Genomic DNA, 24,775 nt, shown 5'->3' with positions numbered 1-24,775 from the left:
CTTTACACCCATCCTAGTGCCCAGCCAGGGCACAAAGAAGTCACTAGTTAGTATCTTGGAGCTGTGCAGTTGGCATTCCTCAGTCCCAGCAGTGTTAATCCTGCTCTGTGGGCTATAATACAACTGTTAATCTGACAAACCTGTTTTCTACAGACACCACGCAACATCGGTTGAATAAAGTGATGCATAAAGAGCATCTTCAGAACAAACTGTCATTCATTCATCAAAGTGAGTACAAAGGTTAGAAAAATGAGTTAACAAAACAAACAATTTTCTATGCGTGTTTCCTTAACTAAAATTCACGGTGGCAGTAATAGCTGGTCTTACCTGTCAGTTTTCATAGCCATTCTTTGGCTGCTTGTCCCTGTGTCATGACACTGATATCTTGAATCCCTTTGGAGTCTTGGAAAGAGTAAACCAGGTTGTGTTGTGGCTGCCAACAGGCTCAGGCTTTGTTATCTTATCCCTCTGAAGCTGTTGAACCCAGGAGCCTAATCTTTGACATCGTTTCATTTCCTGCTTGGTCCCTCTTAGCAGCTGCTTTTGATAGAAACCTGTAGTCAGGCAAGGTAAGTATTTCAGCTAGGAATGTTTAATCAGTGCTTTTAAAATGCTGATTAAATGGTGAACATTTTTTGTTCAGTCTCATGCTTTCCATAGCAGATTTCCTCTCTAGTTCTGTTCTCTAATATTTGGATAAAGATTACAATTGGTAGTAAGCTTTCTATGTTATGAGGTATTTTTTTCATATCAGCCTGGAAGAGTTGATTTTTAATGGGTTTTTCTTTTTAGACTGTTGAAACATAGATGTGTTCAGATTAATGTCTAATAACCAAAACCAGTTTGTTTCTATTCTGTCATTGCTTTCCGAGGTTCTGTAGAATGCGTGCCAGTGAAAAAAGAACTTGATTTTTCCAGTGTATAAACATAGTCATTCAGACTCAACAATAAGGCTTCATATCTTTCTTAAACTCCCTGTTTTCTGCCTTAATGTTTTCTTACAGACAAAGAACAAGAACACCAGAGAGTATCTGTGGAATTAAACCCAAAGACTATGAATGGAGTAGAACAGCATGAGTCTCTTCAGTCATCAGTTCAACTCCAGTGTAACCTAGGCAGGCCAAAGTCAAAATCTTCCTCAGTTAAATCATCCAACGCTACAACCCAACTTGAAACAAAGACAGATGATTCAGTCAAAAAAAGAGGTAAATTGGATCCCTGGTTGCTATGTGCTGAGGTGATCAGACAGCTGAGGCCTCTAGGAAAAAAAAAGCACGTAAGTGAAGAAGAGATGTATTGGAAAGTGAGAGCAGAATCATGTTCAGCATAACAAAAATTAGTAGAACAATTTATGGTCTATTTAACATTATATTTTAAATGTCATTGAAAATAAATAATTCAAATTAGTAGTGCTGTTTTAACATTTATTTGATCTGGGGAATGAATTTTAGCAAACGTGTTTAGAAACTGAAGAGCACCACAGAAGGACTATGGAAAAGTTGGATTTATGGACTTCAGTAGGATTACCACTTCATCCTGATCTGTGCAAATAACATGTTGAACTATTCCTGCTCCCTTATTCAGAAAAGCCAAAAACAGCTTTCTGACTTCTGTGTAATTTTTGTTTTCTATTTTAGGGCCGAACATTGAAAAATCAGTAAAAGACTTGCAGCGTTGCACTGTTTCTCTAACCAGGTATCGTATGATGATCAAAGAGGAAGTGGATAATTCAGTGAAGAAGATCAAAGCTGCTTTTGCAGAATTACACAGCTGGTAGGTAAATCAGCTTGAGAGATCCATCAGCACTACTTGAGAAAAGAGGGGCTAATTAGGCCACTGGCATTGGTGGGGAGGGGTCACTTATACACTGTTTGTTTGCAGTATTTGGTTTAATCAGAAAAAATAACGTGCTGTTAAGTAACTCCTCACCAAGCAGGAAGTGATACATGCATAAGTGTATGTTTACATACATACATAAAGATAAAAGGGGACAAAACTACAGTTCTTTGAAAAAAATCTCACTATGGTTTTTTTTTCCCTAAGTGATCCATCTTGACCTAATTCTTTTCTATCAAGTTCAGTGGTAGCAAATGAAAGCTTTTCCAACAATCCTGTCTATGGGGTTTTCTGAAGTCTCTTTTACCTTGTTTAAATCTCTTCTTTTTATACTTCTTTGATCTTATCTTCTTTGGCAGCCAGTCCTTTACTGTCTCTTCATTTCCCATCATCTTTGCTTCTTATCCCACCATTCTTTTTTTTACTTTCCCTCATAGTTTCTTCTAAATTTCCCATCCATCACTTAATTTCTAGTTCTCATCTCTAGTTCATTCTTTTTCCTCATTCTTTTATCTTTTCCTTTTTTCTAAATGTTTTCTATTATAATTTGGGTTATTCCTGATCTTTAGCATATATGTCTACGCCCTTTGAAAATTTGTAGCAGAAATAATTGCTGTAGTAGCAAGTTACATATTTTTGTATATACTTGTCATAGAAAAATATTTTCTGGTTTGAGTTTTACTCGGCCTTTTGTTAAGCATAGATGCCATATAAAACCTGGGTATTATACAATGTTGCAGTAAACAGAAAAAATCATATTAAAATGTACAAGATGTGGTTACAAATCACAGAAGCGTACAAAAACCTTTCAACCTTAATTTGTCCACAATATTTGTCAGTATTTTTATAAGCATATCTTATGAAAGCACTGTAGTATTGGCAGAAGTTTGTTAACTCTGGACTTCAGTGGTGTATTTGTTGTCTTCAATGATTCATCTAAAGTCATTTCAGTCCCACTGGGGCTCCACTTCCGTATTGGCGGAAAGTCCAAGTTGCACTGAGCCGGCAGCGTACCTTACTGTCTAGCAGAGAGTACTTTGTTTCTGTCTCTGTACTCCAATGAACATAGGCTGTGATCAAGTTGTACCAAACTGCGTATTGTTGTCTGGAGCCAGTATAGTGATGTTTGTTTATGAACTAAAATGCAGTAATTATATTGTTGGTGTAGAAACATTAAGTGAAGTTCATCAACCCCTTGCGCCTTTTCTTGGTAGTTCTCAGAGGTGGCTTTGTATGATTTTAGAAAACTTATGAAATGTCTATGGTTTCTGCTAAGAAGGCTCTGACCTTTTCTCTGAGTAAACTCATGGTTGGGTCTCATTTGCTGTGTAGTTCTCCAATTTTTTTTTTTTGTAACAGTGTTAAAAATATATAATGTCACTCTACATGTCTAATCTTGTTTGCAGGCAGTCACAGTCAATTCAATCTTTAAACGATAATCGCTGTGGTCATGGAACAGGCTTATAACTCTATCATGATCTAAGAATGCAGGGGGAGCACTACATTAAATTCAGAACTGGAATTCTTCATTTTTCATGTATTCATGTTTTAGCTTGAAAAACACTAAAGTGTATTGCCTAATGCTAAAATGTGTTACTTAATAGGTGAGCTTAATAGGGGAAAAGACAAAATGACCCCAAAAGAGTATGTAAACCCAAGTAGACTTAAAATGATGAAAAATAGCCTGGAAAACTTTTGAATAGGCTTCATTTAATTTTACTTCCTGCCAGCTTCAGTACCTAAATTATTGGAGTCTGCCAGAAGCTCTAGAATGTAACAGATCCGTGCTCTGAATATTCAGGCCTCACAAAGCAATTTCATGCACGTAGCATAGCATTGCAACAAGGACATTATAACATCAGGACGTGTTTATGGAAATCTCAATGTGGGCTACATTGCTTTTGGCAGCTCATAAGCCTAATATTTAGGTTTTTCTTCAAATGAATGAAGGGAAAATTTGGTTTAAACAGTAAAATACATGACTTAACGCCATCTTTGCTAAAATTAAAAACATGGGATATTTCATATGACCTTGTGGCTTAAACTCTGAAAAAGATGGGAAGAGCTGTCTTTAGTGCCTCATTTACAGAAGCTTGCTGCCAACTGCTGTACATTAACTGGATTTGAGTAGAAATCACCAGAGCCGGCGACACATACAGCTTCAGACCTCATACAGTCAACACATTGTATTCCTGGCCTGAAACGTTTAGTTTGTGTTATTTACATGGCAGTTTTCTTGCTTCAAAGTTGAACAAAGCATCACTAGTGGTAGCAGGAGGATAAGGTAATTAAGTGGGCACTCAGCCTGTTGCATATTTATCACCCTCCTTGGGCATGGGAATTTTGCTGTGGCACAGCCAACTTGTCTATCAAGGGAAAATGAAGCAATTCAGCTAAGCTGTTGGTCCCAGAATGTATGGAGTAACCAAAAGCAAGGGGATGACAATGGTATCTGATCTCCTTTGTGATAGTGATTCCAAAGCTTTTTGCAAGTTCTTCTCCCAGTTGCTGCTGGAGTGTGGACTGGTTGAGATGTATAACAGATAAATACATAACAGCAACTAACTGCTGTCTGTGGTCAGAACTGCAGGGAACACTTGAATGGGCTCAGTACTGTAACCTAGATGGAAGCTTAACTGGTTCCTGTTATACACAGCTGTCACCACCTAAGGGGTTTTAGTGAAGCTAAATGAAGTCAGAAGCTTTAATCTTGTCCTGCAGCTGAATGCTGAAACACATACTACTTTCTGTTGTCTCTCTTGGGTTTGTTTTTCTTTATCTTCCTTTGGCAACAGGATAAAAGACCCTTTTTGTGTCTTTTTTTGCATTTACTATCAAGGTCAGAATCAAAACTACATTTCAAGAGTCAGTAATGTTTTGGACTTTCTAATAATCTTTTTTTAATCTTTTCATAATTTTACCAATCACAGAAAGGAAGAAGTAGTGCAAAGATAACATCATATGTCTTCCTGCTACCTCCAGATAGCATATGAAACCATTATTATGGAGATAAATGAATAGCACATGTGGTCTAAGATGTCCTGAAAGCTTCAGCAGAAAGATTCACAAGAACATTTCCTTTTTAGCAGTAGAAACTGTTGAATGATAGTTGCCAGTGGAAGTCCATGTCTCTAGCTCAGTATTTCACAGCTTGTCCTAACTGATGAAAGGAAGCTACTCCTGAACATGCTCAGTCAGTCCTATGCTGCTATTTAAAAAGTCACCTATCTGACAAAACAGTGCATACCACCCTCCCACAATCTAAAAAAGGAGTGGCATGGAGCAGGTGTGCTGTGAACACCTGTAAATGCTTGGGGAAAAAAATGCAGTGCTTGCTTCCGGATTTAACTTTCTAATGAAATGGGGCCAAAAACAATCTCAGAAAGATGTTTATTTAAAAACACTGCAGTGGGCTCACTTTCTTAAAGAGCCTCCCAGGAGTTCCTGCCAACTGGTGTAATTCTCTGCATGCTCAGAACAAGTGATAATGATTTGCTTTTGTACAGTGCTTTTCATGCCGGAAGACACCATAGCATTTTATAGGCCATGGGCTGGACCAGGCAGGCCACTTTGCCCAACTCTGCGAGAAGTCTTCTGCAGTCTTGTGTGGATTGTGCTTCTGCTGTGACCGAGCACTCTCATCACCACTGCTCTTGCAGGACTTTCTATGACATTTTTTTCCCCAAGGCTATGAGAGTACTGAGCAGAGCAAGCTGAAGCTCACTGTTTCTCGCTCATATGTGCACCTGAAAGTTATGAGGAAGATCCTTCTAACAGTACTCCCTCAGCCAGTATTTCTCCTCACTGCATCCAGCTTTGCTATATGGTTGTCAGGAATACCTTTGTGTGCGTAAGAACATAAGCTACTCCACTTACTGCTTGGATGTAAAACATGTCAGTCAGATCATAGCCATGTCTCACAGTAGTGTAGGGCAAGGGAAAAAAGAATACCAAATAGTGCTGAAGTTGCAGGGGAAGGTCAGAAAAGCTAGATGAACTCCTCTTTCACTAGAGTGTGCTTGAGACATTTGTTGCGAAGGTTAAAACCCATACGCTATAATTGCGTTCTCACTTTTCCACCAAGAGACTGAATAATGATCTTGGGGATAAAAAGAGAGCCCCAGGAAATCTGAGTGAAATGTGTAGAGCACAAAAGGAGCCACAGTTCCTCATAACACCTCTTGCCAGAAAATCATTTTCACATATTGGGCATCTGCACAGTCATATGGAGAACTAAAAGGAAACATCTGCTACTTGCCCATATGGTCTGCTTCCAACCAGGAATGGAAAATAGTCTGTAGAAAATAGTATGGGCCAGGTTTAACTACGCTGTGTGCAGAACTGGATCAAAGAAAGACAGGTCTCCTCTACTCTTTGCATCTCAAACACGTTGATATGTCCAATGCTTTATAAAGAGCATGAAAACCAACACAGTTGCTGTGTTTTGAGTGAACAAAAAGCACTTGAAAGCTCCACCATAGGCTGGATTAAAAAATCGACTCTGACGTAATGCTGGAAAAATGGAGTTTGGCAACATTAACAATTTAAAAATATATTAAAATACATTCAGGGAACAACTAGGAAGCATGTACTGTATATTCGGGGAAGATAAAGCTTTTTTTCTGTTGTTTTCTATGTTAAAGTCAAAGCAGAGGAGTGGTTGAATGGGGGAGGAAGCCATTTAAAAGAACATAGTTGTGTCTGTACTCAGTGCTGGGTGATGAGCAACACTGCCAGTGCTCACAGTTGAAGAGCAGTGAGTGAACAGTCTCATCCCCTTTCTGGGACCCCTACTTGGCAGACTGTAAAGATGATGATTTTCTGTTTCCCATAGCCCAGAATCAGTTGCACCAGATTAAGAGCTACCTGTCTGTGTTAGTGATGTGGTAGTTTAGAGCATGGGCAGATGGCTGGAAAGGCCAGGACTGGTATTGCCTTACACTAAACAGAGTTCCTGTGCTGTTTCTCTCTGCATTTCCAAGCAGTCCTCATTAGCTTTCTGCGTGCATCTGTCCGCTAGCTGACCTTTGGTAGTCCTTATGCCTCTAAAGTACAGATTTTTCAAATCCTCTTGCATTTTGTTCTGATATTTGTTTGCCCATCAGACACATGATCCCGTCCATAACCTTGCCAGTGCAGAGAAGCAAAAAATGGTCTCCTGAGCATTTAGGTCTCCTTGGGCCCAGCTGGGTTTTCAGGTACCTTCAAAGACCAGTGCTTTTTACTGAGGCCCCTGGGCCCTGCCCCTGCTGCCTGCGGGATCTGGGAGGACCTGATCCAACAGCTCTGGCTTCAGCACCAGGAGAGGTGCTTGTGCTTGCTCTCCTCTCGTGACCTCCAGCAGTTTGGGATTACCCTTGCTGCGTGTTGCTGGAGAGAACAGATGGAGCTCATGACATTGGGGAGAGTTAGGTTTCAATGAGATACGTTATGTACCCCTTCTGGCCCCTTTGTCTTTTACAGACACTTGCTTCATCCCTATATTTTTTACTAAGCTTGCAAAGATGGATTACAGAGGTGAAATCCAAAGGTGGATTACACTGTCTTTTAGCCTGTTGCTCATACTTTATGGCCTTGCATCTCCCCTCTTCCTTCCCAGTCATTCATAGGTGTGTTTGTCATCCTCAGTAAAACCCAAGCTCGTGTGCGTTTTGGGGCTATGCAGGTAGATTGTTGCTTTTGTGTGTGTCGTTGTGGATGAAAAGTGAATCTAATCTTTCTGATCTCGTTGTCAGACTGAGGAGAAACCTAACTTATCAAACACATAGAAGGAATAATTATATCAAAAAAATTTCAATGGGTGTCAGACCAAAGAGCCAGACTCTTCTCCTTTCTTTGTGGCCACTTTCCAGGATGCTTTTGGGAAAGTTACCTCTCCTCGGTAGCAGGAGCCCAACAACAGGGACCACAGTTTTCTGCCTTGCCAGAGTGTTTAGGCTAAAATACATAAAACCAGTAAGATACTCAGATACCTCAGTAGTCGGATCAGAACTGAGACTCAAATAAGAAATAAATACTTTACAAATTTATGTAAAAATGCGTAGGATGCTAACAAGCCATGGTACAACTCATGCTCACAATTGTTAAAACTCTGCCAAATCCTGAGGGGATGCCTTCATTTCTAAATAAATAAAACTTAGAAGTGTTCTTTCAGGAAAAGGTTATCCATGTCAGTTTTCAGCTTAAACAAGTTTCTATGATCAGGCAATACATTTCTAATTGTTTGTAAAGAGAGCTTAAAAGAAAAATGCAAATAGGCCTTTAATTATGATGGTTTTACCTGGCCCCACCATGCTAACTGGCTGCTAAAGAGAACAGTATTAGTGAAGGTAGATTAAGAGTAACGCAAAATAAACTTGAATAACTAAAAGCCTTCAGGCATTTTTACTTTCACCAGATGGTACGCTGCAGAGAGAAGGATTTCAGTGGAATTGATTTATTCTGTCTTTTGTTTATCTGCTTATTGTCAGACTGTATTTGTGGTCAGAATGAAAATTCACATAATCTGGTTTGCTGTGTAAACATTGTGCATATACTAATACAGTGATCAAATAACCTTCAAGTGCCATGAACGTTTAAATACTATTGAGCTAATACTGGAAGAATATAATTTACTGAGACATTGCAAAATATGTAATGTAACAACAGCTTTTCCTACAGGTTTATTAATATAAAGAAAACTTCAGGTATCATTTCTCCAATTACAAAATAGCATGGCTATTCACTAATCCTATAAAGCTTGTAATCACCCATTACAGGTGGTTGGGCTTTATATTTGCATTCTCATCACACCATTCTAGTCCCTTGTGCTGTAAGTTTGACTGGGTTTTGGATAGAGGTGGGGGATTCTTTTGTGAAATACACAATTAGCTTAGAGGTTCTTATCAGTTGTCTCTTCACCCCACCTGTGGGTCAAATATGTTCATGCTAGAAGGGAAACGCGTACATGAAATAAGGCATAATGCTTAAAGACCAATGCTGAGCTTATTGGGAGTATCCCATGAATTTGCATGTAATCTCAGCTCAGATATAGCAGAGGCAGTGACAGTACTAACGTCTCTCGAACTTGCTTGAGTTTGTGAGCAGATTGTTAACCAGTGCAACTTTAAGGAGCTACTGGGGTCTGTTCCAAAGCCCGCTGACAGAACAGTCACTGGAGAATAGTGTGTTGGTTTTTTTTGAAGCCTAAGCTGTCAAACTCCAGCAGTGTCCAAAAACGCACTCCCTTCCTTATGAAAAGAGGACTCAAATTGTACCTTAGTGTTCCAGTATCTCACCTGTTGAACCAGATCCCAGAGGGTGCCCATGAAAAAATAGCTCTTTCCCCCTTCCAGATGAAGAGCCCTGCTGCAGTCATTCAGAATGCCACAGCTGACTGTGTCTTCCTCAGTCTCCAAAACAACATTCATTCTCAAAACCGTGCACAAAGCTGATTCAGGGGAGAGTGAAGCTTATTAAACACCTCAAGGAGAAAATTAGCATTTTTGGGGGTTTAACAAGGTTTTCAAAGGACTCGTTTGAATTACACTCTTAACAGTAACCTCTGTGCCACGCAGCTGTGGCTTACCTTTGGGAGTTGTGTCAGCATGTTTGCTTCCATGTCAGCTTGGTCTTTTATTTCCCTGTCTCTTCAGGCACAATAGGTTTATCATAATGTCTAGAAGAGGCAGAAAGAAAGAGAAGATTCTGGAACCCTTCTGATTCTCATCAGTAAGGCTATAAATCAGCCAGCCTGGCAATCTAAAGTAGCTTTTCTGAAGAGGCACTAATAACTTTAATCATTTTAGTTGGATTTTGAGGTATTGTAGCTGACTGAAAAGATCTTTTCTTTTTCACTGTGCAAGTACTAAATTTCATGCAGTAAACTAGAGGAAGATTAATTTGTTTCCACTAATGTCAGAACAAATTCAGAATTTGTTCTGAGTATGAAACTGTGAAATGAGGCAGCTGTCAGCATAATTTACCCCTATCATTGCTGTGCTGGCAACTCATTGCAGTTTGGCATTTGCAGCTCTTTTCCTGTTGTATATTAGTGTGACTGCCAGCCTGCGTAAGTCCAAGGCACAAGTACTGTCCATTTGACCAGGAATAGGACACCTATGCTCTTGCCTTCAGAATCACTTCAGCAAAATGAATCCTAGAGAGCTGTATCTCATACCTCATGAGCACTGGCTCTGTTCTGGCCCCATTTGCATGTCCTCTATGCGAAGTCTCTGCCTTGCTGTGTTCCTTCAACAAAGTTGTCTCCCTCCTGAACCCCACCTCAAAATTTCATCTGGATATTAAAATCAAACAGTGCTGAATCCTGTGCTCCAAACTACAGATATTCACCTGTGGTGAACAATGATACGATGCTGATAGCTAGATTGGTACCCAGGCCCTCATCCTGAAAAAGTGAGGGGGTAAGAGAAGAACAGAATCAGTCCTTTCAGAAGAGAGATGTTAAAGGGAGACAGAAAAGAAAGAGGTAGTAGTGTTACTCTGTTTTGGCTCCGGCATCAGTCATGGAGCATAAGACTCACTTGATTCAGATCTGTCCTTGAGCCTGGTCAATGGGAGGGGGGATTTGGGTACCAGTATTCTCTCCAGTGAGTATTATAAATATATCATAAAAACCTGAACACTTACAGCAGAACTGGCAAATACTACTACAGCAGGGGATCCTACAGACTGATGATTAGGGCATGGATTCAGGTACATGATCCATGGATTCAGAGAGAGAAGTGGTAGTGCTGAGTTGTGTGTTTGTTACAGGAGTCTCAAATGGTACATGGAATATACCCGAGTGCTGATGTTGGAGGAAGGGAGAAGAGATGGCTGAAGCCTGATAGAATGCTAGTGCTGGGAGTAATGAGAGAAAATTGACAAGGGTATGACCTCTCCAGAACCTCCGCTAAAGAAGCATGTTTATGATTTTTAGCCTGGTTCCTAACATCTGTAGAAGACCCAAGAGAAATAGCATAACTCGAGAGGAAGGAATTAGCAGAATGTTTTCCCTGAGGTGTCTTTAGATCGGAAATGCATTCTGCTAGAGCCCAAATCTGGTGATATGTGAGTGTGCAGTAAGTTCCTATTGCACCCAGTATCCAGTTCTTCACAGCCCACCAATGGCTGCAGGCTGTGTACTGGACTGTACCAGCTTGATATAACATTTTGGTATCAAGTGGACACTAAGAAGCATTGAAGGAAAATGCATTCCCAGGAGGCACTGCTGAGCCGAGCTTTGAGCAGTTCTTAATAATGCTGGCACTGTGGTCTGATCATGGTCATCCTATTGAGGCTGAGTAGGGCATTATTCCAGAAAATACATTAAAACCAGTTAAACTTCTCATGAGTTAAGAAGCTGTTCAGTTTAAGTGGCTCTCTGAGCTTCGTATGAAAACAGTGGGATCTTAGCAGGAACAAGAGACAAGATTTGATCCATTGTTTTTTCTATGGTGTTATTGTCCTTTCTCCTTCTATGTCTGTTAGCATTTAGTTTTCTTTTTGTATTTGTTTTGTGTTTCATCTTTTTAATCCAGATTTCCAGCTTTCTCTCTGTCATTTTTGTTTGTTTATAACTTTGCCAAGTTCTTGATGGAGGAGGAGTTGGTGAGTTTTGCACTGAACGTGCTCTATGTGACTAGAAAGGAATCAAATTGATTCCTACTCCATTTCCTTAATAATTGCGAACTAACAAGAAACGTAGCATTTCCTAGCACTGATTGGCCTATGGCATTCCTAAAGAAACATTAATTTCCCCCATTACTCCATGACATATGATAGTTCATGATTTCCAAGCTGAGAAATGTGACTGTACACTTCCAGATGAGAATTAGTATGTTCCTTTCCTTTTGTCGCGAGAGAGAGAGCATCCGTGTCCTCAGCTGGTATAAGTTAGTACAGCTGCATTGTCTTCAGGAAAGGGCAACCCTATGAAGATCTGTCCGTTAAAGAAACTTAGTTTATTACACTAACTAGTCTCATATTGACAAAGGCACCAAACACTTTTTCTCTTGTTTTATTCTTCAGTTTTCCCAATGTTAGTTTGTAGCTACAAGGGAAGTACTCAGGTGGTTGTTCTCCATCAAATTAATCGGAATCCTGGCCTCTACTGCTACAACATCCAAATGCTTTCCTGAAATGTTCATCAGAGACCACGCTAACACATTAGGAGTGGGAAACTGTCTAGTAACGGATGAGATCTGACTATAAAATATGATAAATACAGGACTGCTATGGCCTCATTCTGGTATTAAAAGTGGTTTTATTTGACATCAAAATAAAATGTTAGGGGCCAAGCAGTTTAGCAAGGATCTGTTGTTGGAGTGGGGAGAGGACAGTCATGGAATGAACTGGGCCAAAACACAGTCCTGATGAGCTCTGCTGTTGTGAGCTTGTTGCCTGAATATTTTTTCCAGCCAAAAGTTTATGTTTATATAAACTGTGTAGTACACTGGGGAGGCACTTTTGTAACAGAGACAGGAAAAGCAAAAACATGCAGACTTTTTAAATTTAGGGGAAAATACTAAAGACTATTAAAATCTCTTTTTTTGTGCAGGGTAGAAACAGGTGAGAACTTACAAGATTCATTTCAGCTACCTGCTGTGAAAGCCAAGTAAATTTATTATACCGTGTAGTTACAGCAGCTAATTGAAAATAGATTAATTCTGAAAAGCTATCTCTATTTAGATTAGCAAGCTGGAATCATCACCTGCCTATTTGGAGTCCGAGATTACTGCTTATGCCTGGAGAATATTGAGGGCCAGCTGGAACAAGTGTGTCATTTCATTGTAAGAGTATGCCTCTTAACTGGTCTGCTCTACCGTAAAAAGACCTGCTGTTTTATTTCCTCTGGTGTGTAGGTCACACTAAATTGATCTGGCAGGCCAAAACAATATTTTTAGTCTTGTTTATATGTACAAAACAGACAAATGTGTTAACGTTGCGATTTGATTGTTTTGCTGCATCCTTTGCCATCAGCCAACCTGCTTCTGTCCCTCTTGTTGGCTGTTGGGAGGCAGTGTGAAGGTAGTAGCCTCTCGTCTAAAGGTGGCATGGTTGATTGGTAGAACTCGAGGGTAGGACTCTGTTGCAAACCTCCTGTATGAGCTTGGTTAGTTTATGGGAAGATTTCAAGGAAGGCTGCATGGCACTTGAACATGTTCTAGGTGGTCAATTTGTGGTTGAGTCAGCTGTGTATCTGCCATGTGTTCCCCACGCTGCCCGCTCCCTAATCTTTCCCTGTGTTAGTTAACAATCCGTCAGTCCTCCTCTCTTCTGTAAGTCTTCTGTCTTTGATTACTGCCCACTGAACTCCATAGGATCTTTCCTTTCTTGCTGAGGGCATTCTAGACAAATGTTTTCTATAATGTCTTGCTTGTGATGGAAGCTAGCTCACATATAACTCCGTGTCTTCGCTGGGTACAAAGGCTTACGTTTAAGGGTGATTTTACGAAAGTGTTGAGAACTCCGCTCTTCCCTTGAGCGTGTGCCTGGATTTACTCCTGGTGTTTGATCTACTTTTTGCAATTTCCCCCCAGCTGCTTGAGTTTACTCACTTATGCAAACTTAAACGTTAACATTGGTGGTATTTATTAAATGTGAACATGACTAAGAATAATCTAGTGAGGGGAAAATGGAGTGGCACACCAGAGCACTATCCACTGGAGAGCATTCAGAGTTATTTCACTGAGCGATGTTGCTGGGCTGATGATGTGAACAATTTGCCAGACCCACTGCCTGCTCTCAGTAGACCCGCCTGATCAATTTGGACTTTGACAGCTTAAAAGCACTGTCAGGGATAGCGCAACAGAGATTTGTGAAAGGAGGGGCACAGGAGACCTTTAGGAACGCCAGGTAAAAGTGGAACCACACCTTCCCAGTCCTAGAGAGAATGGGGGGCAAGGGAGGGCAAGGAAGCTGACCTTTATTATGGAGGTACATTAATGCTTATTCACCTCACAAACCATTTTCTTGTTTACCCTGACATATTTTGCAGGAATATCTCTATTTAAGGAAGAGAAGGACCTCTTTCCACATGGCTTTAATTCTGTTTTTTTCTTAATACTGCGCTGAGAGCTAAGGTTTATTAACCTGGGTAGCAGCAATGGTATATCTGGCTTAATTAGGAAAGAGACTGTTTAGTCATTTGAAGATTGCTGTGCCCAGGCAGTGCTGAAGAGGTAAATCAGAATGATTTCCACATCTCTGCAGACACATGGACAGGCCAGTGAGATGTTTGTGTAAATCAGCATACACTGATTATGACAAATTTTTTGTAGTCAGTTTGCCTAGCTGTTTCCTCAGCTTCCATTTTTTAAGTCTTACTAATTTCAAAACTGCCCATAACTAAGGTCTGAAGTCTTTGTGTAGTTATAGCTTTTGATTTTGATGGAGTTCTAGCATGGATTAAATTGTGGTTTTTTTCTTTCTTTCTTTCCTTTTTTAGCATCGTAGACAAAGAAGTGTCATTAATGGCAGAAATTGATAAAGTTAAAGAAGAAGCCAGTAAGTAAAAAAATACGCAGGGAACTTTTGGAATAGTCATGGAAACTTTTTTCTTTGTTTGGCAGAAAATTACACAGTACATAAATTTGGTTAGCAGCATTCCAGCATCTTTCATTGTATATGTGTGTATATATAATGTACGTGTGTGTGTATATATGTGTGTGTGTATATACACATGTGTGTATATATGTATATATATTGTATATGATAATCAAATAAGTCGTTGATGTTCCAGGATAGTTTCTGTATAGTTTCTATCTATAAGGATTGTGCATCAAAATTTCAGTATTATGAAATTAAAGTAAACCAAAAGCTCCTATTAGGTTAGATTTAAATTATTTATTCCTTCTGCTTACTTTTTTTTTTCGTTTTTCTGTGGTTTGTCGACTACTTCATTTCCATTTCTTAATCACTTTTTGCTTGCTTATATTACATATATGAGTTAGAATACTGGAAATTATTAGGGGAATAAGTTATTGTGTGGCCTTGCATAGATTTAAGGGATAGTGATCAAGCTTACAAATTAAAACAATAAAAAAATTAAAAACTAGCTGTTTACTGGAATCTGTTTTCTTAATAATCTGTGGGAGTTGATCTGATTCTAGGCTTTCATATCGTCTCTGTTTTTTGCATAGGTAAAGTGTATATATGTTCTGTCTTACACCCCATCTGAGATATGGCCCAATAACCAAGGGGCTGTGTTTAAATAGAGAGCGTTAAACAAGAAACTGGAGAATAACTGAAGTATTGTTAGAATGATACTTTGGCTGGCAGATGAAAATATCGCTGCTATGTATGCATACAATCCTTTTATTGATTTGTGAATTTAAGGTCCTTCCAAGGAGGGTCACAAAAATATGTAACATTCTTGAATGCTTCATTTGCATTTAGAACTCTCACTTAATTCACAAATGTATACTAGTTAAATTTTTATTAAAAAAAAAATAATCTAAATCTTCTGTTGCTAGCTAAGTCTCTTGCAGTTTTATCTATGTGGAAACTAAAAGGTATGAGTTGTTACAGCAAAGATTGGCATTAGTTTGTGTTTGGAATTTTGTATGCTAACTTTTCTACTACTAACATGAAATAGATGTGGATTTGGAGTCCTGTGTTGTTCAGGGCTGATGGTATCATAGGGCCCCTTCATTAATCTTGGCCAGGTATAGTAGTAATTTTTGTGGAAAGTAAACCTAATTCTTATCTACAGGCCTGCGAAATGTTGCGTTTGTACATGGCAGGTTCTGTTTCCCTCCTTTCATGTCGACTCCACACGTGACACTGGATGGCCCCTGTACCTGTCTTTAACAGTGTAACTTCTGCCATCTCTTAAGGCTGTTGTAAGCTTGTAAAGTGCCTTCAGAACTTTAGGCAGAAAGTTATTATAGGACTGTAACATGCTAACCAAGATTTACATTATTATTTATTTTCACATCTCTTTGCTGCACTGGAGGACTATTTTACAGTGGGTAATCTTACTCTTACTGTCAATACTGGGAAAATTTCCAAATATGATAATTTCAGGGTTTTTTTAAAATGGGTGTTTGGCTGGTATCTCATGTAGAGATAAATGCCAGTATGAGATAAGATCACATTGTTTGGGCAGTCACTTCAGCAAAGGGGATGCTGACCTTGGGGAGAAACAATATTAGCATTACCTAGAATAAGCAATAAAGCAGAACTACTGGACAAAGAAAAACAGCTAGTAAACTGTTCATTTAATCTGATAAAAGTTTCTCAGACTTGTAGACCATATTCCAAAAAATGAAATTAAAAGATCAGCTAGAGATAGCTGTTCTTAGCATAATTAATAATGTAGGCACAGATTTACCAACAGGGCTAAAGGAACTTGTAGCCACCCTCTGCCTTCCCTGCCCTGTGTGACACACGCTCCTCTATCCTGTGGTGTGGTTGCTCCCACACAGCTGTACAGCCACAGCTCTGTCTCCCTGCACCTGCTGGACCATGCTGTACTTGGTGAAACACTGAACAGGTTGCCCAGAGAGGTGGTAGATGCTCCAAACCTGGAAACGTTCAAGGTCAGGCTGGACAGGGCTCTGAGCAACCTGATCCGGTTGAAGACATCCCAGCTCATTGCAGGGCGGGGGTTGGACTAGTCCTTTAAAGGTCCCTTCCAACCCAGACTATTCTATGATACTTTCAAAAGAAGGTGCCATCTGATTAAATAAATGATAATGGGTTGAGAAACAAACTCTCTGTGAAATATCATTATTTCTCACCTAAAAAATGGTATTACAAAGTATGAGCTGGTTAGGTGACTTGCCAAGTCTGCTCTGGAAATTTGCGGCAAAAGGAGGCAAAGAAGCCAAAGTCTCAGCAGCTGTAATAGAGTCTGTGGCCTTAGGATAGTTTACAACTACCACTCACCCTGCCTGTAGGCATAAGCCCTAGACTAAAGACTATGATTGTTATTATTTTACATTTAGATACCATCTTTCCTCTCTGCCATAAGTGCTGATCCCACCAGACAATTAATCAGTTGTTGCTTTTACATTGAGTCACCATGTAGGTAATAAGAGTTTGCATATATTTAATTTTCCACCAAAATTGTAATGTCATATTATCCTGCATGTAAGTGGACTGTTGCTTTGTGGTTCATGGTTGATCTTTTCCTATAAGAACGTAACTATTCATCCCTTCCTTATATAAAATATACAAAATGGGCAGTAGTGAGTATTTAGTATTTTTTCATAAAGACTGTTGGCCTTTGTAATACTGATTTGCTGTAGGAATGGCACCTGTGTATATTCTGTACGTGAAAGCAAAATTGTAATGCTGGTGATTTTAACGTAAATGATATCTGAACAGATTTTTTTGAGAGGAACTGAAACGCCCCTGTGTAAATAAAATACAGTGTGCCTTCAGAAACAGGCTGTTGACTCAACGTAATGCTTCTTTCCATGTGTCCATGGAAGGCTCCCTGATTTTGTGCTTAAAAATAAAACACCAGAAAACTCAAAACAACATGTCTCTGCCCCTGTTTGTCTAAATGTTGAAGGATTGGTTTAACTTTGATTTTCTGACAGCTATCCCATTTCCAGATCTTTTTCAACATCAGGCAGTTCAGTTAAATACACTGATTGACTTAATCTGTGCAAGCAGCATATTGGAAGTCCAGTTGAATTCAGGGGTCTGAGATGTGTGTGTTTGTCTCACGTGTGATGTACAATGTTAATGCCCAAAGAATAATGAATTGCAGAGCAATTTACCTTTCTAGCATTAATTATTGACTATTGGTATTTGTCAGTGGAAATCCTGACTGCTCGGCAGAAGAAGGCTGAGGAGCTGAAGAGACTGACAGACCTAGCCAGTCAGATGGCTGAAGCACAACTGTCTGAACTCAGGGCTGAAATTAAGGTCAGGCGTTCACTTCTGCTTGGGTATTTTAGCTGTTTGCATAAATACCAAAGAGCTGTCATGTTAACATGCCCAGGCTGTTCACTCCTGCTGTGGGCCAAAGGGTAACTAGCTTTCCATGGGGAAAGCATACCTTCTTAACGCATTATAGCACCTCTGAGCCGTGTACAGATGCTATCAGAGAAGTGTAAGCTGTCCCCTCATAAGTGGAGCAGTGGGGAGTTTTGCTGTTTGTGTATCATTTATCAGACCCAGTTAACAAGTAAACCTGATAGCTTCAGGTTCAGTGATCAAACACATATACTCCAATGAAATGACCCACTTCCCAAGAGTGGGAGTGATCCACCTGTCGCTGGGCTGAGAGACATGTAATTTGGTAAGGATGGGAAAATACTTAGTTCTGCATAGAGATCCTGTGCAGAGGGCAGGGTCAAGGGTGTGCTGAGCCTTAAAGTGAACTTAAGATAAGTATTGATTGGTTTCTATACCATCCATATAGTCTTTTGCTCAGAATGCAGATCAATGTTAACTTGTCTGTATTTTTGCAGCACTTTGTGAGTGAACGGAAATACGATGAAGAGCTGGGCAGGTCTGCCCGATTTTCCTGTGATACAGAACAGCTGAAGACCCAAATTCAGCTCTGTGGAGAAAGTAAGTGCTGGTGATTTCTCACACTGAAGTTCTCGGAACATAGTGCTCCACATACCTGCTCAGGAAATGCTGGCAGAAATAATGCCATGTATACTACCAGTGTGTGTGTGTGCAGCAAGCCTGACACGAGTGGTAAATCTGGATGCAGCAGGTTTGCTGAACATGCACCAATTAACTTTACAGTATGCAACACGTTAGGCTCACTGTACATGTGCTGCACAGTCCATCTGCATGTGCACAGCGCCCTCTTTGTCAGAGAGTTCCAGGTATTACTCAATCAGTTGGAGTTTTCCATCTAAACAGGTTTTCCAAGTGGAGATAAAAGTCAGCTCTGGGGAACACTCAAATTCAGTAATTTATGAACGACGAGTAAATTGGAAGCTTCTCTGTGTGAGCGTAATGTTATGAGACCAATTCAGATCTCTCCTGCTAGGAATTAACTCCCCAGCTTTATAACAGTATTCACTGGGTTTTTGAGGAGCTAAAGGTAGTCCCAAATGTTCCTGTTTCCAAATCATCTGCCCTTCTGCTTTGAAATTCAGGTTCGTTTTCTGCTCCAAGTATCACGTCCCTGTTGTAAAATACGAGATAGCCTATTTCTCATCTTTGTCATGCTTTTTCCTCCAAAAAAAGTCAATACTATAATGCTTTGCCTCAGATGTTACCCTGTCCCATAATATCCCATCAGTACCATCACTCAGGAGAAAAACTGTTAACACAATACTGAACTAGTGCACCTTAGGAGAAGGAAAACAATTTTGGAAAGAAAAATACTTAATATTTTCAAGGAGTTACTAGAAATAGAAAAAATATCACACCGTCTGCCAATACCATCTCCTGACTGCACAGCTAGACAACTGAATCCTTTGAGGCATAACCAGTTTAATTCATTAGACCATAAGAATTGCTGTTGCAGAACACTTTGAAGATCCATCTAACTCCATATCCTGTCTCTCTTTGAAGCCAACCCAGGATGTTTCAAAGGAAGGTATAAGCTTCTCAGTAATGCATCTAATTGTTCACAGTCACTTCATAGACCCTATCTCATACCCTGAAGCTTAAGAGATTGAAAATTCTGTAAAGATTATCCTGACTAATATAACCACAGGTGCTATTGATACAACCATAGGCTATTGTTTTAAACTCATTGAGCTACTTTCCTAAATAACTTCCAGCTGCAGTTAATTCTGCAAGTTAATTATTTATACTTCATTTCAGTAAAGTATCATTTAAGCATAGTTTGATGCAGACCTGTTGAAATCGGATCAGTGAAGTCAAAATAACAGCTATTAGCAGGGAAGCAGTGCCATCTTACAAACGACTGATAGTGCACGGGCCATCTGAAGAACTTAGCTCTAATCTGCCCTCAGTGATCTTAGATGAGCAACTCATGCTGTTGGCATGTCTTTGATAAGAAGTCTTCACTGCAAAAGATGTTTCTGTTTGGAGCATCTGAAAGTGAGGCCCATACCCTGGTAGGAGCTGCAAATACCCCTCAAACAGAGATTATACCAGGCTTATAGCTAAGAACAGCCACTGTCGAGGGCTTTAACAAAAGCAATAACTAAAACCACAGAGCTTGTACAAAGGAAGGCATGTTATAGCATGAGAAAAGGGTAGGCAGCATACACTCACAATGAAGAACAGGAAGAAACAAAAATCATTAGACTGACATATATCCAGAATGACCAATGATGGGTTGTATCCCTTCCTTGTACATCTTTTTTGTTAAAAATACATTTTTATGACAATTTTTGTATGGGCTTCCATGTGCAGCAGTCTATTTTAGACAAGAGAGAGCTGCAGAATTCAGTGACAGCCAGCCTCACTGAATTTAGGACAGAAAATTCAGTTCATTGTGCAGATCATTGCATTGTTTTTCTGAAGAGGACACCCACTGGGAGAAATAGCTGATGTTGGTGTAAGTGAGTAAGAGCCTTAAAAAACCTAACAGATGATGCTCAGTTGCTAAAATTATTCCACATCTTCTTTCTCTGTAATGAAAGTGGAAAAATAGAAGTACCTCTCACATAAAACAACAGGTGTCTTACTGAAGTGAGCCTCTGGTTTGTCATCTGTACCAGAAGGAAACAGGAAAATTCCATAACCAGAAAAATCAGAACAGCAAATTAAAGTCAAGAACTTTACTTCAGTAGCCTCAGAGTCCTCTTTGAGACTGCTTAGGGGCCATTGCACAGAAGCAGGCAGCTTGAAGAGCTTGTGGAAATGCAGAGAGGTAGGAATCAAGGATTTGTTTGGTGCACTTCACATCCAGACATGGAAGTGGTTAAGAAATCAGGCGGTCTCAAAATGCTAAGAAGTACAGAGCAGGAATATACTGAGATGGGCAATAGTGGTTCCTGATGGTGCTGACTGCCATGATCTACATGAAGTGGATTAGTGCATTGCATTCAGTTCTAGTTTTTATTGATATCCATGGTACAGAAGAACCTTTGTTAACCATCTCCTTAAAGAGGAGCGAGCAACAGGCACTAGACTTTTTTTTTGTTCCTCTTAAAAAATATTTATACATACTAAGGAAGCTTTTATGACTGTTACCTGTGTTGTAGCTAGTACGTATATAGACAGCAAACATCAGCCTCTTCAGTCTTCCATGATCAAAGAATAATTTGGAATCAAATTTAGTCTGTGGTGTCTGCAGGCACAACTTCCTTTGACCTCAAGCAGTCGAGAGAATTACTGGCATACCACTCACTTCCTTCCTATGTTTCTTCCTTTGTTGCCTGAAGACTCCCATTAGGAGCATTACTGATGGGACAGCAGTCCATGGGGCAGTCCTGACAGCACGTGTGTTCAGCTTAACTGATTAAAAGTTCACAAGCAAACCAATAGGTGCCACAAATTTTGAAAAGTTTTCTTGGATGACCAAAGCCTAGTCTTCTGCCAGAATCCTTCCAGTGTTAGCGCAGTTCCACCACATTGGCTCTTTTGTCTCCAGAAGTGCTTCACAATGAGGCCTAATACCGACCCTAGTTATCCAGCTTACTTCATTATTTAAAGTAAGGTTGGAATGATGCTACCAAAAGTAACTGTAAGCAGGGTAAGAATTACAGCCTTATATTTAGATGTTAATCATTTAACTGATAACGCAGAATACTTTTTTTATAGTTTCTCACCCAAAGAACAACTATTCCTCAAGAACACCATGTAGTTCATTGCTGTCTTCAATGACCTCGCATGCAACAACTGGAAAGCAAAATATGCACACCCGAAAGTCCTCTAGTAATGCCAAGAACTCTGATAATAAAACAGCCAGCACTAAAGTACAAAGTCATCTTTCTTCCAATCCTACAGAATCTTCTTCCCAAGGAATCCCGACAAATAAGCAGGTAAGAAACCAGTTATGAACTAAACTGAATTACTGCAAAAATTTCAGAAAAATACGCAGCATTGAAAGTTGTTAATACAAAATCAAATACTGGTTGACAGTCCGTATATTTCATTAATAATTTTTGAAAATATGCAAGTATATATTTTCCAGCTTATTTTCAAGGCAGTGTGAACATACAAGGTGGAAATACCAGAAATGCCATACCAGCAAAGACTGCTGCCTGGTGTTCAGAAGTGACTAGTGGCAGTTAATAGACTGAAAAAGAAAAGCCCTCCATAATAGCTAATTGCCCTACATGCGACGATGGAGAAACATTTATTCCTGATCCGTTGATGTGCTGTTGAAGCATGATTATTAGATAGACTTTGAAAGTGGAATCCTGCCAGGTTTAAAAGCATGTTATTTCAGAAGCTGTATACTACAGCTTATAGTATTGTGCTATATTGGTAGCTGTTTCATTATAAAAGCACCTTAGAATGTCCTTGTACTGTCCTTAGGTAAAGCTGCCACTGAAGTTGGTCTGAATTTTGTCCTAGTAGGGATTTTAGGCTCAAGTAGGTGCCTGAAGGGAAACATAGGAGCATTACATACTGTCAGCGTATGTATGGAATCAGCTGCCCTGGCAGTCATGCAAATAAAGCGATTCAGCTACTTCCCACTAAGGATCAAAGCTTCCTCTGAGCAAGATTTCACCATGGACATCTCTCCCACCGTGTGGATTCTTAACTTGACTTTAATTTACATGTGAATTTCTGTTCTTCCTGAAGCCTTACTGTAGTATTTATACAATACTTTACTAGGAAAGGTATTTTCATCATTTTGGAAAAAATCAGTCAGTATCAAGTTCTTCAGTGCTTCTTAACTGCTGCTGTTGAGATGTCTAGTATTTCATCCCCTTTTCTGTATTCTCTTGAATCATGGCAGATTTTAATTTGGCATCAGTAGTGAACCTGCCATCTGTATTTCCAGGCTCTACTCAGATGTAGCGTGTTACTCATAGTTCAGTTTTTAAGTGTTATAAATAGAAAGCTCCAGCAACAATCAAAACTGCATAGTGTTTTCCTTCTCCTAGTTACACTGAAAATTTTATTCTGCAATTTTTGTTAATTCTGATTGCTGCATTTCCTGTGCTGTTGGAAGGATTCAGATAACCTAACAGTTACGCAATTTCTTTCTGGGTAGAATGGGCCTTCTAGCCAGAGACGAAGATTCAACCCACAGCACCAAAACATCCGGCTCAATGGATCGCTTAAGTCACAAGGTGCCAGTAATGAGGCAGATCAAAATAATATAAAGAGTGGTTCCAGGTCTGAACACAGAAGACAGCAGCATAACAGCTTCAGATCTAAAAATAAAGGAGCTATGAAAAATCAAGAGCAGTCCACAACTACAAGGACCACGGAGAATCCGACACATTCAGAAAAGACCCAACGAAAGCATCATACACCAGACACCACAGATCACAGGCCTTTCCAAGGCAGTGTTGGCAGGGTGTCGCAATGCAATTTATGTCCTGCGAGGATGGAGGTCTCTGCTGATGCCACTGTTCTTTCAGTGCCAGCTGTGACTTTGGTGGCTTAAAATGTCACGGTGACAGCAGGCAGAGAAATTTAATCTCTTCATTTTAATTTCTTGCTCAAGATGCTTGTTGGTGAAGAAAATAAGTCAGAACATAGTAATTTTAAATCTGTTGCTGCTTAAAACTTGTTGGTATCTTTATTACTTAGTAATTATCAAAATTAATTCATACTTTCAAGGCTTTGCCCAATATGTTCACAGTTATTTTGTCATGACAGTACAGAATCTTACCAAAGCAGCATTTACTTCTTAGAAAAATGAAATCTACATTGGAAAAATAAATTGATAATTCATAATAGCAAAAACCTGTTGTAGTTATGTGGTTATACCAGTCAACATTATTGTTTTTTAGAGAAGCCTGTGTTAGAAGGATCCCAGGAAGTCTGTATGCTGTGGTCTGCAATGAAATCAGATAATCTTGTAGAATTTTTCAGCAAATCTCTGTACACGTCTTTCTTTTTGTGTGTGTATACACGTACATGCATGCACACTGTATACACAGGGAGTATTGTTATATACAAGAACATTTGAAAAAGCAGTACATTTGATTTTAGCTTATTATTCCGTAATCTGAGATCTTTAAATTCAAGTATAAATAGTATTAAATGTATTACATATTGGTATTTTTCATTGACAAACTATTTTTATGAGGCTGAGGAAAAATGCTCATTTCTTAAGTTTGGAATGTATATAGTCATGGCTATTCAGATGCACAGCCCTATTCTCCATCCTTATCAGCCACTTTTCTATGACTAGTTGGATTTATTTTTTTGCATATGAAAAGTTGCAGGTGTTCTAGACTTGAATCCAAATTATTTTTCTATATTTTTGCTGTAGGAACCATCTGTCCATAATGAGAGCTATGACTAATAAATTTGTTACAGCAACATGCAGCAGAATGTGGAGGTACATATTTGAGCAGATACTATATCCTTCCGAGTTTTCTATTAAAATAAAAATCTTACTTAGTCTTAATGTTCTGATTCTGTATTTCAGAAAACCTGTTTCTTCCAAAAAAATTAAAATCTTCTTTCTAAAATATTCTGGTGTTTGCTGCTTTGCAGTGCCTAACCTTGGTGATCTTACTCAAATGGTATGTATCAGTGGGAGGCTTTCAGCTGAGTTTAGATTGGGCTATGCTTTTTCTTTTAGCTCGATTCTAATGCCACAAGTGCACAAAACAGAACCTTCCCATGACAGCCGCCACCATCCTGGACATACTTTTAATAGAAGTTATTATTTAAGGGTAAGGTGTCAGAATCCAGACCTGGCGTCAAGTGAACTAGTGGCCTAAGTGTCAGAATCAGAAAGGTGTAAAAGGTCGGTAAGACTGACCTCCAGCTGAGGTCAGTAAGAGCAGGACACTTGAGTATCTTTAAGTTTATTCCTAGGTTATTGTTTGCTATTGCTTTTTACCAGTTTCCTCTGCCTAATTTCTGATAGCTGACTGCACACTTCGTGGTATAAAAGTAAACCTGACTGGTTTACTTTTCC

General features: G+C 39.4%; 1 protein-coding gene across 1 annotated transcript in view; it reads left to right on the top strand.

The window, feature by feature from the left end:
• SPATS2L (spermatogenesis associated serine rich 2 like) overlaps positions 1 to 24,304 on the top strand; it is a 65,383-nt gene extending 41,079 nt beyond the window's left edge. The window contains exons 6-12 of the mRNA XM_059820292.1: positions 1,005 to 1,205; positions 1,638 to 1,773; positions 14,267 to 14,325; positions 17,591 to 17,700; positions 18,249 to 18,351; positions 21,481 to 21,701; positions 22,886 to 24,304. Of these exons, the coding sequence (XP_059676275.1) occupies positions 1,005 to 1,205; positions 1,638 to 1,773; positions 14,267 to 14,325; positions 17,591 to 17,700; positions 18,249 to 18,351; positions 21,481 to 21,701; positions 22,886 to 23,284 (1,229 nt within the window). The 3' untranslated portion in view covers positions 23,285 to 24,304. The remainder of the gene's footprint in view (positions 1 to 1,004; positions 1,206 to 1,637; positions 1,774 to 14,266; positions 14,326 to 17,590; positions 17,701 to 18,248; positions 18,352 to 21,480; positions 21,702 to 22,885) is intronic.
• Positions 24,305 to 24,775: the final 471 nt, after the last annotated feature.

The sequence above is a fragment of the Gavia stellata genome, chromosome 8 (genome assembly GCF_030936135.1).
Source record: "Gavia stellata isolate bGavSte3 chromosome 8, bGavSte3.hap2, whole genome shotgun sequence".
Classification (NCBI taxonomy): domain Eukaryota; kingdom Metazoa; phylum Chordata; class Aves; order Gaviiformes; family Gaviidae; genus Gavia; species Gavia stellata.
This window is presented reverse-complemented; position numbering and strand designations above follow the sequence as displayed.